Here is a 15,125-nt window from a genome sequence, read left to right as displayed (position 1 = left end):
AGCAAGCAGATCCCTAGACCTTAAGACCATTGGTTAGGTCTGTTCTCTATGCTGAGTATTCACATTTTAGATATTGTGAAAATTTGAAATCACTCTTCTCCTCGGAATGGTTTAGCCTAGTTTAAAATAACCTAATGATGAAATCAAAATTCTGTCAAACTTGGGGGAGGGGGGATCCATTCTCTATTATAGTCTACTAAACCCCAGCTCCTCCTGGAATGCCTTGATGTCTAAAAGCAGGGAAGTGAGCTCTTAGAAGATCACTGATAACCACATTCTGCAACAGGAACAAACAAGTGTTTGACAGAACTTACTAAAAACCTTTGTAAATAATTAAAGACACCCTCCACTCAAGCTCATTTATGCAGGACTTAAAAGAGGTAAACCTGTAAGACATTTAAATATGCTCTGAAAAAACACAGGCAATCATCTCAAACAAAACTGTTCGGTGAAGAAGTTTAAATTCTCTAATTTAATGTTTGTATTATCATAGTGTGTAGCATTTAATTCCTAGGACTCCATATTGAAAATATAAATGCTCATTTAGCGATGAGGTTTCCATGGGAACACAGCTCCTTTTGGTGCCCAGCAATACTTAGGAAGAGGGGCCACAGCTATGCTCTGAGTGTGAAGACAATACAAAGAAACGTTACCAATAAAAATTTGGAAGTAATAACAGTTTACAAAGAGAAACAAACATGTCTGTTTAAAAATCATTTAGATATTCGAGGCTATGAGACAACTGATGGAAAGCAAAAAAGTACAGTCAAGTGGCTACAGAAGAAAAGAGTTCAGTAGAGGTTAGTGACAGATACACACCACCATCCATCACGGCATGCTCTGCCTTACCTGAGGAGGAGTAGGTGTGGAAGTGGGTCTCCCTATGGGTGGAGTAGGATTTCGGCTGCCACCTCCAGACATAATCTCCTCTGTTATGTCTTTACCTCCCTGGTTTGGATCCCGAATTCTTATCTATAAGGTTATAAATTAAGACAGCATATTTACAGATGGGTGTCTACATAGTAGATTTATAGGAATATGATGTATAAAGGTGCAAACTGGGAAACCTGTCAAACATCAAAGCTGATAATCACCACATCTGACTTGATTTCAATCAGAGAACCACAGGGTGTCATTCAAAGGAATTTAGGCCGTTTGTGGTGGTTGAACTAAAGTAGCACAACACGCTAGCATGAAACCTAGCTGGACGAATTTCCAGGTCAAAAAGGCAAACTATTAACATTTATCTTTTAAGCAATGCCAAACTGATTTTATTTGTAATGCTTAAGTAAGACAAAGTTCATAAAATAGTTGTAAAATATGGAAGTTACTCTCTAAAGTTTTAAAGGCCGAAATGGTTCTCTAGCGAAGTGAAAAATATTCATATCCTAAGGCAAAGAAATCGAGGTTTATGTTGCAGATAACCTTATATACGTATGTAAAGATGCTCAATGCAATGCTTTTTTCAGCAAAGACACAAAAAGATCTTAAAGGCTGATCAAAAACATAGTAGTTAAAACTTTATATTACATCCTTACACTTAAACAACAAACCGCAGTAGAAAGAATGAGACTGCTCTACACATACTAATATACAGTGACTGTCAAGATGTATTGGTAAATGAAAAGATACAAGATACGGAACAATGTGGATGGTATTCCTGTCATCTGGTTAGGGCCTGTGTTTACAGACAACAGTGGAGAAGTACTGCATGAAGATGGAACGCCTGGGTCTAGGCCTTTCGTCCTGGGACAATGCTGAAACATAGAACCCGCCTCTGCTCGTCATTAAACCCAGAGCTTACCAAGCCATTCGTGGCTTCTTCAAAATTTCAAAGCACTCACTAATAAAACCGCCTGAACCTGGAAGTGTTCTAGGGAAGAGGCTTAAGATTTCTACTATCAGTTACAGAATCTTGTTTCTACTATAGTTTTACGTATTATTTTTCAATCTATTTGTTCTCCCTTCTTCTTCAGTCACATATATTAATACTGTCTTCTGTTTTTACTGCTTTTTTTTAAAATTAACTTTTCTGCATTCTAAGAATGTTCAAGTCCTACATCTACCATGCTGTTTCAACATTTCCAAAGCACAGGTTTTCACCTGTAGTGTCAAGACACACGAGCATGTCTTGTTTATTATGACATGTGCACAAACAATTTACGTCTGATTAGAAAAACAAAACTAATTCTGAACCTAATTAATTTTTATTAAATGAGAGTAATTTTAAGATGTCACTCACATCTATTTCGGAGAAGGCAATGGCAACCCACTGGAGTACTCTTGCCTGGAAAATCCCATGGACGGAGGAGCCTGGTAGGCTGCAGACCATGGGGTCGAGAAGAGTTGGGGATGACTGAGCGACTTCACTTTCACTTTTCACTTTCATGCATTGGAGAAGGAACTGGCAACCCACTCCAGTGTTCTTGCCGGGAGAATCCCGGGGACAGAGGAGCCTAATGGGCTGCTGTCTATGGGGCTGCACAGAGTCGGACAGGACTGAAGTGACTTAGCAGCAGCAATCTATTTTATCTGTGTGAATCTGAGACACTCTTATAAGTACCACTCATTTGTGTTCTGATGTTTTAAAAGACTGCAAGCCACTCTTCTATAAAATATTCTACAGTGCATAGTTCATACTACTCTGCCCTAATTCCCTTAGGCCTGACTGAATGGACAGCGGCAAAGCTTCTGTTAAATTTATTAAAAACAATTACAACACATTTTCTAAATTCTGCTTTCTGTTTCTTAAATCTGCTCCATCAGAAAGATTTTCCTTGTTGTGCTCAGTACTCTATTTTTTCTTGTGCTACTTTCCCCGTCAATTCATATTTGAATATATAGCTGATTACGTCTAAGGTTAAAAGACAATATGGATGTGAAAACTCAGCTCAAATTCCTCTCACTTAGTAAGACCTCAGAAGACTAAACCTTCCCAGTTCTAGAGCTGCATGGCAGTTAGCATAGCTAGCTTAGCGCATGTTGAAAACTGACATTAAGCAAAGGGTACTTGCACCATCTCATTACAGGCTCAAACAAATCCTCCAGGTGTAGTGGACAGGATATAAGGGAGGAACAAAAATTAGCCCTCATTTGTGAACTGAGGTGAGTAATTAGTACAGGTGTAGGTAAACTTACTTGATAGAAAATGGACATTCAATTTTAAAATGAGAAAAACTAATAAACATCTCTTACTGTTTTTTTCTCTCTCTTGGCTGGAGGGGGCTGCTGCTGCGTAGGCACTATGATAGGTGCTGACTGGTACACTGGCTGACTTGGGTAAAAAGGCGTTCCTAAGGAATTAGAAAACAGTGAAAAAAAGCATTCAGTTACTTTGTCAACAACTATAAGACTGGTAATGACACTGTGAATCTAGACAATTAGTTTTAAAAATGTAAAAAAACAAGCATCCTTCTCACTTATCTCTTTCCACTAGCTCACCCCTTTCAGCTACTAAGTGGTTAAAGAATGATTCCCAAACAGTCATATTTTCTTTTTCAGCATCCACTAGAAAAAAGCAATTAAATAACCAACTCCTACAAACTGACACCAGAGTTATTGCTTTTAAAAAAAAATCTACTCTGGGTGCTCACTGCCTCCAAACGTGATTTTCAAACTAAGGTTTGTGTGAATATGTTCTGCATGTGGGTTTGGTCAGGGGCTGGATAATACAGCTCATCATCTTGTGGGCTGCTGCTCCTAAGTCGCTTCAGTTGTGTCCGACTCTGTGCGACCCCATAGACGGCAGCCTGCTAGGCTCCCCCATCCCTGGGATTCTCCAGGCAAGAACACTGGAGTGGGTTACCATTTCCTTCTCCAATATCATGTGGGCTGGGGTGGTCTAATTCTTCTCTCTACTTGCAGAGAACCACTGCCACAGGGAGCCATCATAAAGGCTTGAATAATGCTATTGTTGGGGCTGTAAAAAGGCTGGTAAAAAGCAGCCTAAAGATAAAGTCCAGATACTTAAGGATCCAGGGCTTCCCTTATAGCTCAGCTGGTAAAGAATCTACCCACAATGTGGGAGACCTGGGTTTAATCCCTGGGTTGGGAAGATCCCTGGAGAAGGGAAAGGCTACCCACTCCAGTATTGTGACCTGGAGAATTCCATGGACTCTACAGTCTATGGGGTCACAAACAGTCGGACACAACTGAGCAACTTTCACTTTCACTAAGTATCCAGGTTCCACCTTTCTAACTACATTTTCTACCATTCTCAAACTCCACACCTTTGCTCCAGGGACAACCTATTCCTATCCCTTGTGTACATCAATCTCAACATTGTTCATGCCTTTGACTACACTGGCCTTCTGCCTGAATGAATCCTTTTTAGCTTTCAAAACTTTGACTATTATTACAATTAGTATTAAACCAGAGTACTTATAGTAGAGGTGGTAAGAAGGGGTCAGATACTGGATATTTTTGAAGACAGCCTACAGACTTGCTAATGGATGGGATGTGAGTATGAGAGAAAGAACTGTCAAGGAAAATTCTTAAGGTCTTTTGTTTGAGCAAATGGAAGAATGAGGTTCTATTTATTGTGTTATTTATTTATTTATTTATTTACTGGGATGAGGAAAAGTAAGACATTAGGGCAGAAAAATCAAGAGTTCAATTTTGGACATGAAAAGTTTTGAGCTTCTTATCAGACTTTCAAACCAAGATATCAAATATACAAAAAGAGGCTCAAGTCCGGAGCCAGAGAATAGGTATTCGTTTTGGAATTAGACTATACGGACAATATTTAAACCATGACACTGGGTAACCCAGGAAATGAGTACAAACAGAAAAGAAGCCCAAGGACTAGTCTTTGAAGCACTCTATATTATTTATTTTTTAAAGTAGTACCTTTTTTTTTCTTTTGGCTGTGTTACATGCCTTGTGGGATCTTAGCTCCCTGATCAGGGATTGAATCTGGGCCCAGAGCAGTCAAAGTACAGAGTCCTCACCACTGGACCACCACGGAATTACCAAGGCACTTTATGTTGATTAGAGGCCACAGATATGAAGAAAACGCAGCAAAGGAAATGAAGCAGAAAACCAAGGCAGCGGCTGAAGTGAAGAAAACGGTCTAAGAATGGGCAGAGCGCTGAACTATGTCAGATGGTACTGGGACGTCAGGTAAGGTTTAGCATAATGAAATTCACTGGTGACCTTGACAAAAGTTGCTTAGACTGGGGTGGAGTGTGCATCCTCATTAGGGCGGGTTCAGTAATGAATGAGATGAAAGAAAATGAAGACACTATAGATAGCTCTTTTTCTTAAAAGCTTTAAAAGGAAGTAGAAAAATGGGCTATGGGTGGACAAAAATATGAAGTAAAACAAACCTTTTTTAAGAAAAGATGGGAATGAAATAGTATACCTGTATGCTGATGGAACTAATCCAGCAGAGGGAGAAGAAAATGATATTAACAGGAAAGACAGACGAGAACTGCAGAGTAAACAGCCTTAAATGGGTATATACATACATGACGGGTACATAAGGCATGGCTGGCCTTTAGCAGCCAAAGTAACAAGAAGGACAAATGTGTACTAAGGTATTAATACTGGTAAAAATCCTTGGTACTTTAGTAAAAAGTCAAATAATGTAGCTCTATTATCACTGTCATTATCGACATCAACATCCCACCATTATCATAATAATCTTCAAGTGGAAAACTCTTGGAAGCACTATGATTTTCAGTATCAGAACTCTGCAGGTATCAATCTGGTTTTGAGAATCAGATTTGGAAAATAACTAAACAGGGCTGATCTAACAGCATGACTAGGACTTGAGTAGGTTGTGTGTATGTGTGTGTTAGTGGTTCAGTCGTGCCCAACTCTTTGCGACCCCGTGGGTTGCAACCCATCAGGCTCCTCTGTCCATGGAATTCTCAAGGCAAGAAGACTGGAGTGGCTTGCCATTCCCTTCTCCAGGAGATCTTCCCAACCCAGGGACTGAACCTGGGTCTCCTGTATTGTGGGCAGATTCTTGACAGTCTTGAGCTACCAGGGAAGCCCTCTGAATAGGTTAAAAGACAAAAAACACTTTAGCCATCCTCTAGTACTGAGCAAAGAACTAACAAAGTAGAACTCAAATAAGCAATTCTATGCTACCACATTATGTCACTAGCTCCCAAACTCAGAAAACAACACCCTAAAATTGGTGTCAAATGCTGCTACCCAAGCAATACAATTTGCTCACCCTGCCATATTTTTTAAGCTAAGTGAAATAAGATTGAAAAGGTAAAAGGTGAAACATCCCTTTAAAAAATCAGATTCTTCTAATGAAATATTTTCGAGTCACCATGACTGGGGCAGAAGCTGATGTACAATATATGCACAATAAATACCAGCTGAATAAACCTGAGAGAATAGGAATAGTCTTAGTCTGCTGCTGCTGCTGCTGCTAAGTCACTTCAGTTGTGTCCGACTCTGTGTGACCCCATAGACGGCAGCCCACCAGGCTCTCTGGTCCCTGGGATTCTCCAGGCAAGAACACTGGAGTGGGTTGCCAGTTCCTTCTCCAATGCATGAAAGTGAAACGTGAAAGTGAAGTCGCTCAGTCATGCCCGACTCTTAGCGACCCCATGGACTGCAGCCTACCAGGCTCCTCCGTCCACGGGATTTTCCAGGCAAGAGTACTGGAGTAGGGTGCCATTGCCTTCTCCAAGTCTCAATATGGTGGTGATTAAACACTGAATTAGTAAAACAGTTAATCAACTGTAGATCCCAGCAGAGCAGGCCTTCTGCCCTACCAGACAATAGTTTTACTTTATAACCTAATCCAACCTCTTACATACGCAAAGACATTTAAAAAACATTTATCTATTCTATTAAAATGTAAATCACCTCATTTGCATATACATATGCATGCACATATTAGGCAAATTACTTAATGTTTCTGGACCTCCTATTCATGGAAGGAGGTAGATCTGTCTACATCAGCAGGTCCAAATTCAGCTTAATACCATTTGTTTTGTAAATAAAGTATTATGGGAAGATATCTACAGACAACACTACTCTCTCTGACTGGTTTCCCACTACTATGGAAGAGTTGAACAGTTGCAGCAGATCTGCAAAGCGTAACCTATTTACTATACACAGCCCATCAGAGAAAACGCTTGCTGACTCTTATTCTATCAGTGGTTCTGTGAACCCAGGTCTATACAAAAGTTGTCAATAATACATGGCAATATTTATAAAATAATAACCACAAAATATACACACATATAATTATAAGCTTGCCAACCTGGACACTATTGGAAAGGACTGTTCCTGCCTTAAAATTATTTCAGTCCTATTCCTTTGTTATTAAAGTGGGCTTCCTATATGAAACAATACAATAAATAGCAGTTTTATTTAAAAGCCTTACTGGCAAAATTTTAAATGTAATAGTTACGTATGTTTCCTCCTTTATTTTACTTTCTATTTATTTTACTTGCCCAAGATATTGAAAGGGCTGGGGAAAAAAATCAGACTACTTCTCATTGGCAAAACCCCAAGCATAAACACCACACAAATTAATTCTGAAAGGCAGGGCGAATAATACCTCAACATCTACATTCCAGAAAATACCTAGCCCAAATGTCTTATATATTGCAGGTCTTCCAAAACCTTTCAAAAATCTTCAATTTTCCATAGAAACAAAGAAAATATAGTGGTTAAGTATGCAGGTTGGCACATAAAATCAATGTATCCTGTATTATACCCATCATAATAATAATGTGGTACATAACCTCATCACTGAACACAGTATTGCTGCTTTGCAAAAACACAATCAAACTAAATTTGATGCCAAAAGTTACCCACCTACACAAACCATGCGGGACGATGACTCCCTCAGCTCTTAAGAACTCAACCAGGTGCCCAAGCCCCCACAGAGACTCAGGAAAAGAGTAGAAAGAAGATGACAGAAGGAAAAGGAAATGACATGACAGAGTGAGAAAGAAGGAGAGTACACCAGTTTGAAGAGAAAATGGGGCCATCTACCACTGCAAATTCTCAACCCTTTTTTTCTTTCCCAACATCACTCCCACCATTAACCACATCGTTTTGCTCCCCAAAAGTGTATTTTTCACTTTGGGCAATCACCAACTAGGGTTGGCCTGGAAATAATTTATCTCCATGAGGTATTTTTCTGACATAACACATATCAGAGTATTTAGAAAACACTGACAAGAGAAAAATTGAAAAGTGACACTGAGCAAATACTACTCATTAGTTATTTTTCCCTCAACACTGTAGAAACACTGCAAATATTCTACAAAACTCTATGATCTTAGTTACTGGAATTCAATGTAGCTAATATTTTTGAGAATCACTATTCAAGGTTTAAACCAAGCAGGGGGTAAACTGTTAGTATGACGGAGTGAACTCCAACGTTACAGATGAAGAACTAAGAACTCTGGGGTGCGGGGAGAGGGCACAGTCCACTCAACTCACAAACTCCAGCAGAAGGGCAGGAGTGAACAAGTCTTGGATTCATTCCTAGCCAGTTCAGAGAAAAGAAGGTCCTCTGCACTAGAAGAGAGGACTCTTGGCTTTGGAACACAGAACTAGGATCCTGTCCCTACACCCACATTTACCCAATGAAAAAGGGAGGCACCAGAATCAGAGAAGAATTAAGAAACAGGAGTGGAAAGGTAAGAGAAAGGGAGTTTCTAAAAAGAGGAGATAGAAGGGAATGTTTATGGCTTCAAGACCATAAGACCATGCCAGCTGACATAAAGCAGTACAGCAGAAGGACCAATAATTGATGGGAACCATTAGATTACAACTTTTGATTCTGATAAAAGCATATTAACTAGTGACATGTTTTAAAATGAAAACGTCTGCCCAAAGGACAAAAGAAGAACCTAAAGTTCTATCAGAGAAAAGATTAATTATGATTTATTCTTAGAATAAATGTAGCTTCAAATTCTAAATGTGATGAAATGAAGAGATGTCCATGAATACACTGTGAGATGGTGGGAAAAATTGGAAAGTTTCAGAACATTAAAAACAGTCTAAGTTCATTTGCTCTAAAATTATTTAAAACAAATGAAAAATATATATCAATCTGTTAAATCATTATTTCTTTAGGGAGTAAGGAAGAAGAGAAACTGACTACTTCAACCTTTTATGTCCTATCTATATTATTTGTACTTTCCATCATTGGTTACTTTCAAAATGGAAAACTTTTAAATTGTCTTTCTAATCTTAAGGAAACTAGGGAAATAGTGTTTTAATCTAGGTGATAAACTACCTACTCAGTGTCTTATTAGATCTAAGTAAGAATTTCCTGGGGAAAAAGATTATCTATCAAAAAGAACAGACATTAACAATATCTGAGATATAATTACACCTCAATAATTAAAACCAAAATGTTGTAATACTGTATATACACATCATTAAAATATTTCCCTATTGTTAAACTCATCTATATTGTTTCCATATATACTACAGCAGTAGTACTAGGAGCAAGAAAGAGGCCTGGCACAGACTTATAATAATGATGATATTTTGTGAGTCAGAAAGTCATTTATGTGATCTGTAAATAAATAGTAGACTCCGCCCGTGGCAAAGGTCATGAGGAAGGAGGCTCAGCATACACAAAGGCGGGATGGAGCCTCAGGAGTCCTCTTGGAAATTCTCGAGCATCTACCCCCAAAACCAGAGTCTGCCTACTTTCTGCTTTGTGCTCTCACCTACACCTCTGACTTTACGGGGGGCTGTCCACCACCACCTCTCTCTGAAAAAGAGTTAACTTACAGCTCCAGTTAATAAAGTTCCTGGGCATGACAAGAGTGTTTAAACTGTCTAAATACAGATTCCTTTGAGCAATTAAAAGATTGATTAGAAATTGTACTGATGAAGGGTTTTTCACTTGTTGGGCCAATGTTTGCTGCTAAGTTTCCTTATCCTTTACCTACTGTGTCCCTGGCAGTGTACTGATTAATATAATTGGTGTATAGGAATGTAAGTAGTACCTTTAATGTTTGTAACATTGGACCCTTGAGTTAATTCTTTTCTTGTTATAGCCCATCACACCTTTGCCCTGTAGGAATGCAACTTTATCTAATGCTTTTGGAGGGTGGCGCCTGACTTTAGAATAATCACCTTTAGAGAAAAATAAGTTTTCTAAAGAAAGGATCTTAAAATGTTAACAGGCCTCTTGGCCAGAAGATGATGTAATTCACCTAAACTTTTGCATATGATAAGTTAGCAGGAAGAAAGCCTGGCTTATTGCTGACTCTACCCCTTCCCCCATTATACTCTATGCACAACTTAAGGTATAAAAACTACTTTGGAAAATAAAGTGCGGGCCTTATTCACCGAACTTGGTCTCCCTATGTTGTTCTTTCTCTCACCTTCTGGCTGAATTTCCATCTGGGGTGTGGAGGCTCGTCAAGCCTACTAATTTTGCCTGGGCTTCTAAGATCTGACCGTGGAGGCCTTAGTATCTCCTCTCCTTCGGGAGAACGGGAGGACGCCTGCGGACTACGTAGGTGACGCAAATTCCTTATTTTGGAATTTTATTAGCTTTCCACGTAAACCAAGTTATTCAGCCTCTTTTCTCCACTGAATTTTCCCACTGAGCTATCCTTATTTAACCACTCTTGATATCTTTAATTCTATCGTATCCTGATCGCCGAAGCTGTCTCCCCTTCGAAACCCGACTCCACCGGGGCTGGACCCCGGTAGGTGAGATACTTTTCAAAATGATTCTATAAATTCAAAGATATACCTGCATTCCTTTTGCAACATGAGGTTAAAGAAGAAATACTATTAATTTTAGCATGTTTACTGTGAGAGATAATCTCATCTTGAAGTTTTTCTCTTCAATTAATTCAAGATAACAACAGCCAAATTTACACTTCAAAATAATTTTCAGAGCAAGTACAAAGTGTACAAGTACAAAGACACTAGACTTGTGTGAAACTGTGTCTTAAAAGTTAAGTTCAAGGTGTACAAGTACCTCAACAGTGCTAGCAATATTCTATGTCAAAGCTGAGTAATGTGCACATACAACTTGCCTTTAAAATATATGTGAGTATGTTCATTATCCCGAAAATATCAAGTATTTCTTAGTGAAAATATCACTTAATAAAGCCATGTTAAATAAACATATATATATCTGAGACATATAATGAAGTTATAAAGAATACCATTTTGAAACAGCAGTTTCAAAGTAACAGGAAGGTTTTCCTTTTCTAAAAGAAGTAAAGCTAGGCAAACACTTGGCTGCTTTGCCTATTTCACCTGAAAACCTAAGGGAAATCTCCTTGGCGTATTCTAATACCCATAGATTATTCTAAAAGGTTTTTAACTGAGGAACTAATCCCAGTGTTAGGAAAATAGTTACTGGATACATGTTTTTCTATGGCAGATAACCATCTTAAAAGAACAAGTTAAAATTTTAATATTTCCTTGCTGTAACAGAGAAGATTGATGTTTACTGATTCTTAAAGTTTAATTTTTCTAGTATTCACTGATTTTACAACTTAAAATTGGCTTTCTATGGAATAAAACAAGTGTGGGATGTCACAGATGCTTACTGAATAAGATAAGTAATTTTTATTACTCCTGGTTTAGCACTGGTTCACACACCAAGTATAAACATGGTGCTTGCTTTGGTACACTCAAAGCACTTGTAGTTTCTCAAGGCATTTTCACTTAACTAATTCTCAAAACCTCCCCATGACTCAGATATCACCACAATTCTGCAGAAAAGGAATCACAGGTACTCTGAGTTAAATCCAGGCATCCCATGTATATTCTCTAAGTGCCTGCCAGTCACTGTCCTCGAGGTACTAGGGATAGAGCGGTAAACAAAACAAACAAAATTCCCTGCCTTCATGAATATCACATTCCAGTGGGAAAACATCAGCTAATGTTTTGGTAAATGCTTAGGAAAAAAGAAATCATGAAAGGGAGATAAGGTATATTTATGCCATTAGCAAAAATCCAGTAAAAATCTAGGTAATGATGAGCTGGTAGGAGACATCAGACTGAGACATGGGCTCTTTCAGGACAGAATTACTAGCTCCTTCAGAAGGTGTCATTAACTAAATACATTTCTATAATACTCTTTCCTTATATGCCACTCTCTTAAAACAAAGCTTTCAGGTCAGAACTGTTTGCAACATTTTGTTTAAAAATCCTTCCCTGTGGTACAGATGGTAAAGAATCTGTCTGCAATGCAGCAGACCTGGGTTTGATCCCTGGGTTGGGAAGATCCCCTGGAGAAGGGAATGGCAACCCACTCCAGTGTTCTGGCCTGGAGAATGCCGTGGGCAGGGAGTCTGGCGGGCTGCAGTCCATGGGGTCGCAGAGAGCTGGACACGACTGTGCGCTAACACTTTTCACGTTCACACCACCAAATCTCACTATCTAAACCGCCCTGCTACACAACAAAATGGAATGAGCACAACACACTAGCAGAAATTGCTCAAATTTTCACACTTACCGTAAGCACTGGGGAAGTCCCCAGGTCCTGGCCCAGGATAAAAAGGACCTGGTCCTGGTGGTTGAACCGGGTACTGTTGTGGTGGCCCAACATACGGAGGGCCACTGTGACGGTACTAGAAGAGAGGAGTTACAGACACTGATAAATACCATGAAAGCAGCTTGCTATGGAAAAACAAAGGGGTGGGTATGTGTGTGTGAGAGAGAGAGAATCATTTAAAGGAGGTGAAGTCACTTTGTTAAACACATTCAAAATGCTTGCTGTCCATTAAGATGCAATGAGTAGACAAAAACACGGATTTACTGTATAGTACAGGGAACTAAATTCGGTATCTTGTAATAACCTATAATGGAAAGGAACTAAAAAACTAAATATACATAGGTATAACTGAACCACTTGCCACACATCTGAAACTAACACAGTACTGTAAATCAACTATACTTCAATTTTAAAAAAGATGCAATGAGGATGAAGAAAAAGGTGTGCCTTACGAACGGTCATATAGCAAATGAGAGCACAGGCAGATGTCAGCTCACTGAAAAATTATTTCAGGCTGACAGCTTTCAATGACATTGAACAACATCCCTGGAACAGCTAGTTACTGAGTCTACTTTAGAGCAACTGACTGTGGGTAAGGGACTGGGGGAAAGATAGGATATAAAAACAATTTCTCTATCATCTTAGAAAATTTCAAAAGATGAAAAAAATACCTCCTTAACAATATTATGAAAAACGACAAAATGGCTTAGATTTACATCCAACAAAAAAGTTCACACATCACTAAAAATCGATGCCATAAGCCATCCTCCCTGCTCCCCCTGGTGAGAATCTGAGTTAATCCCCACGCTGCTACTGACAGACCACGTGGATCTGAGAGATACTTTACCTGTGGTATACAGTACTGAGGACCCTGGGGCACTGGGTACGGCATGGGCAGATGGTTAACCATCATGATGTGCTGATTGGCCTGATACACTGCAGTGGGTGTCTGTGCACCGGGTCGAATGGAAGGGCTGCTGTTCGGGATGGTGGCTCTGGGAGGCTGTATTTGAGGCCTCTGGAAAAACTGAGGAGGGGAGAAAAAAAGATTTATTTATTTATTTTTACAAAAGGCAGTATATAGATTTTACTATCATGAGCTTTCTCCTTTTTTTCCACTAACAAAAATCTTAATAACTTGAATTAGAAATACAATATAACATTTCACACAAAAAAAAACATTCTACATGAGGCCCAGCCACACTAATTCAAGTTTTGATCAACGTTGTCACTCATTTGAAAACAGTAGGGCAATTTCACTTTTAAAATGAAGTCTCAACTAATTGAAACTAAAAGTTCTATACCACAAACGATTAATGTTAAAACGTGTGGTAAAATATAACAAAAGGGGCAGTTGGTATCTCTCTAAAAGTTGTTCTGCTGTATTATATAAAAGCATTCCTGCTTTCATGAAGAGTTGATGGCTCATTATCAACTTATTAAAAGCTAAAGTAGTCCCCTAAAAAAATACCAGTCAAGTCATTTATAAAACATTTACAATAACAACAACAACAAAAATCTGTCTGGACATTAAAACTTTCATCTCAGTTTATCGAGGTCAAATTAAATTAAACTTAACTGTGAGGGTGTCACATGCTAATTGACATATAATGGGAAAAGCCTTCATTTTGAAAACAGTGGCAATCTCATACGGAACTGAACCCAGTTTTGCTTTCTCAAACAGTTTGCGATAAAAGTAGAAAATCTAGACAGGCCTTTGAATGGTCTGGAAGGAACTTTCAAATGGCAACCAGTACTTGTGGTTGTTTATGGTTCTCACTGCGGGCTTAAAAGCCTTGAAACAATATACCAATAGGAAATTCCCACTGTGAGCGCACGTATGCGTCAGCACACAGTCACTCTCGCTCTTAGGACAATAATAAGGGAATGGAGAAATAAGGACGCCATGCAGAACCGGTAGTTTGTTACCTGGATGGGTCTGAATCCTCCCTTCAATTATGAAGCAAGAAAGCAGCAGGAAACAGAAAGAAAGCCAATGGAAAAGCTTACAGATCAGTAGGAAGGGGCAGGACATAGCATGCAGCTCAGCAAAAACATCTTTCTATTCAGTAATAATAGGAGAAGAAGAAAGATCAGAAAGTCAGAATGACAGTTCTCCACTTGAGAATTCAAGGGCACGTGGAACTCAAGAATCAAACGACATTTAATCAAAGTAAATAAATCCAGAGGCAAAAATATTCTAATAGTACAGCCACAAGTCTTAACAGCTTGGAAGGAAATGTCTGCTTACTGGACAAGCACAGCTGGAACTACAGAGGCCTATTCCTGGCTCTCATGGACCCCCATGATATGATTCAGCATTAGTTATTCAGCTAAGACCTACTTTTCATCTTGAGTGGAGACGAGCATTAACAGGAGGAGTGCCATTTGGTTACTTTCAAGTTTGTGAAAGTGCTAAGAAACACCTAAACTTGTCAACTTTTACCAGATTCCTTATGACAGAAACTTGCTCTTTTCAACTAACTAGGTATGTAAGAGGCCACCTACAGGTTTAAAATGGGAAATACAGTAGTAGTCTAAAAATGTTCAGCTCCAAAACCTCCCGAGTTGTCTTATGATTCCAGATGTGAGTGTTGCTATTGGTCCTAATAAAGGCAAGTCTGACCTTTGGGCCTGCTCAGGTTTTATCATGTCC

General features: G+C 39.0%; 1 protein-coding gene across 21 annotated transcripts in view; it reads right to left on the bottom strand.

Moving 5' to 3' along the window:
• Nucleotides 1-15,125, bottom strand: part of EIF4G3 (eukaryotic translation initiation factor 4 gamma 3) — a 354,574-nt gene that overhangs the window by 152,238 nt on the left and 187,211 nt on the right. For 12 of the 21 annotated variants that reach the window (XM_024982993.2, XM_015460874.3, XM_059880202.1 and 9 more), the window contains 5 exons: nucleotides 14,399-14,419; nucleotides 13,317-13,496; nucleotides 12,431-12,545; nucleotides 3,196-3,293; nucleotides 850-972 (listed from right to left, as the gene is read on the bottom strand). In XM_024982993.2, the coding sequence (XP_024838761.2) occupies nucleotides 850-972; nucleotides 3,196-3,293; nucleotides 12,431-12,545; nucleotides 13,317-13,496; nucleotides 14,399-14,419 (537 nt within the window). The remainder of the gene's footprint in view (nucleotides 1-849; nucleotides 973-3,195; nucleotides 3,294-12,430; nucleotides 12,546-13,316; nucleotides 13,497-14,398; nucleotides 14,420-15,125) is intronic. The other 9 variants (XM_059880198.1, XM_059880208.1, XM_059880199.1 and 6 more) reach the window with 1 other exon arrangement.

This window comes from Bos taurus, chromosome 2 (assembly GCF_002263795.3).
Source record: "Bos taurus isolate L1 Dominette 01449 registration number 42190680 breed Hereford chromosome 2, ARS-UCD2.0, whole genome shotgun sequence".
Taxonomy (NCBI): domain Eukaryota; kingdom Metazoa; phylum Chordata; class Mammalia; order Artiodactyla; family Bovidae; genus Bos; species Bos taurus.
Note: the sequence above shows the minus strand (reverse complement) of the source record. Positions and strands in the feature narration are given on the sequence as shown.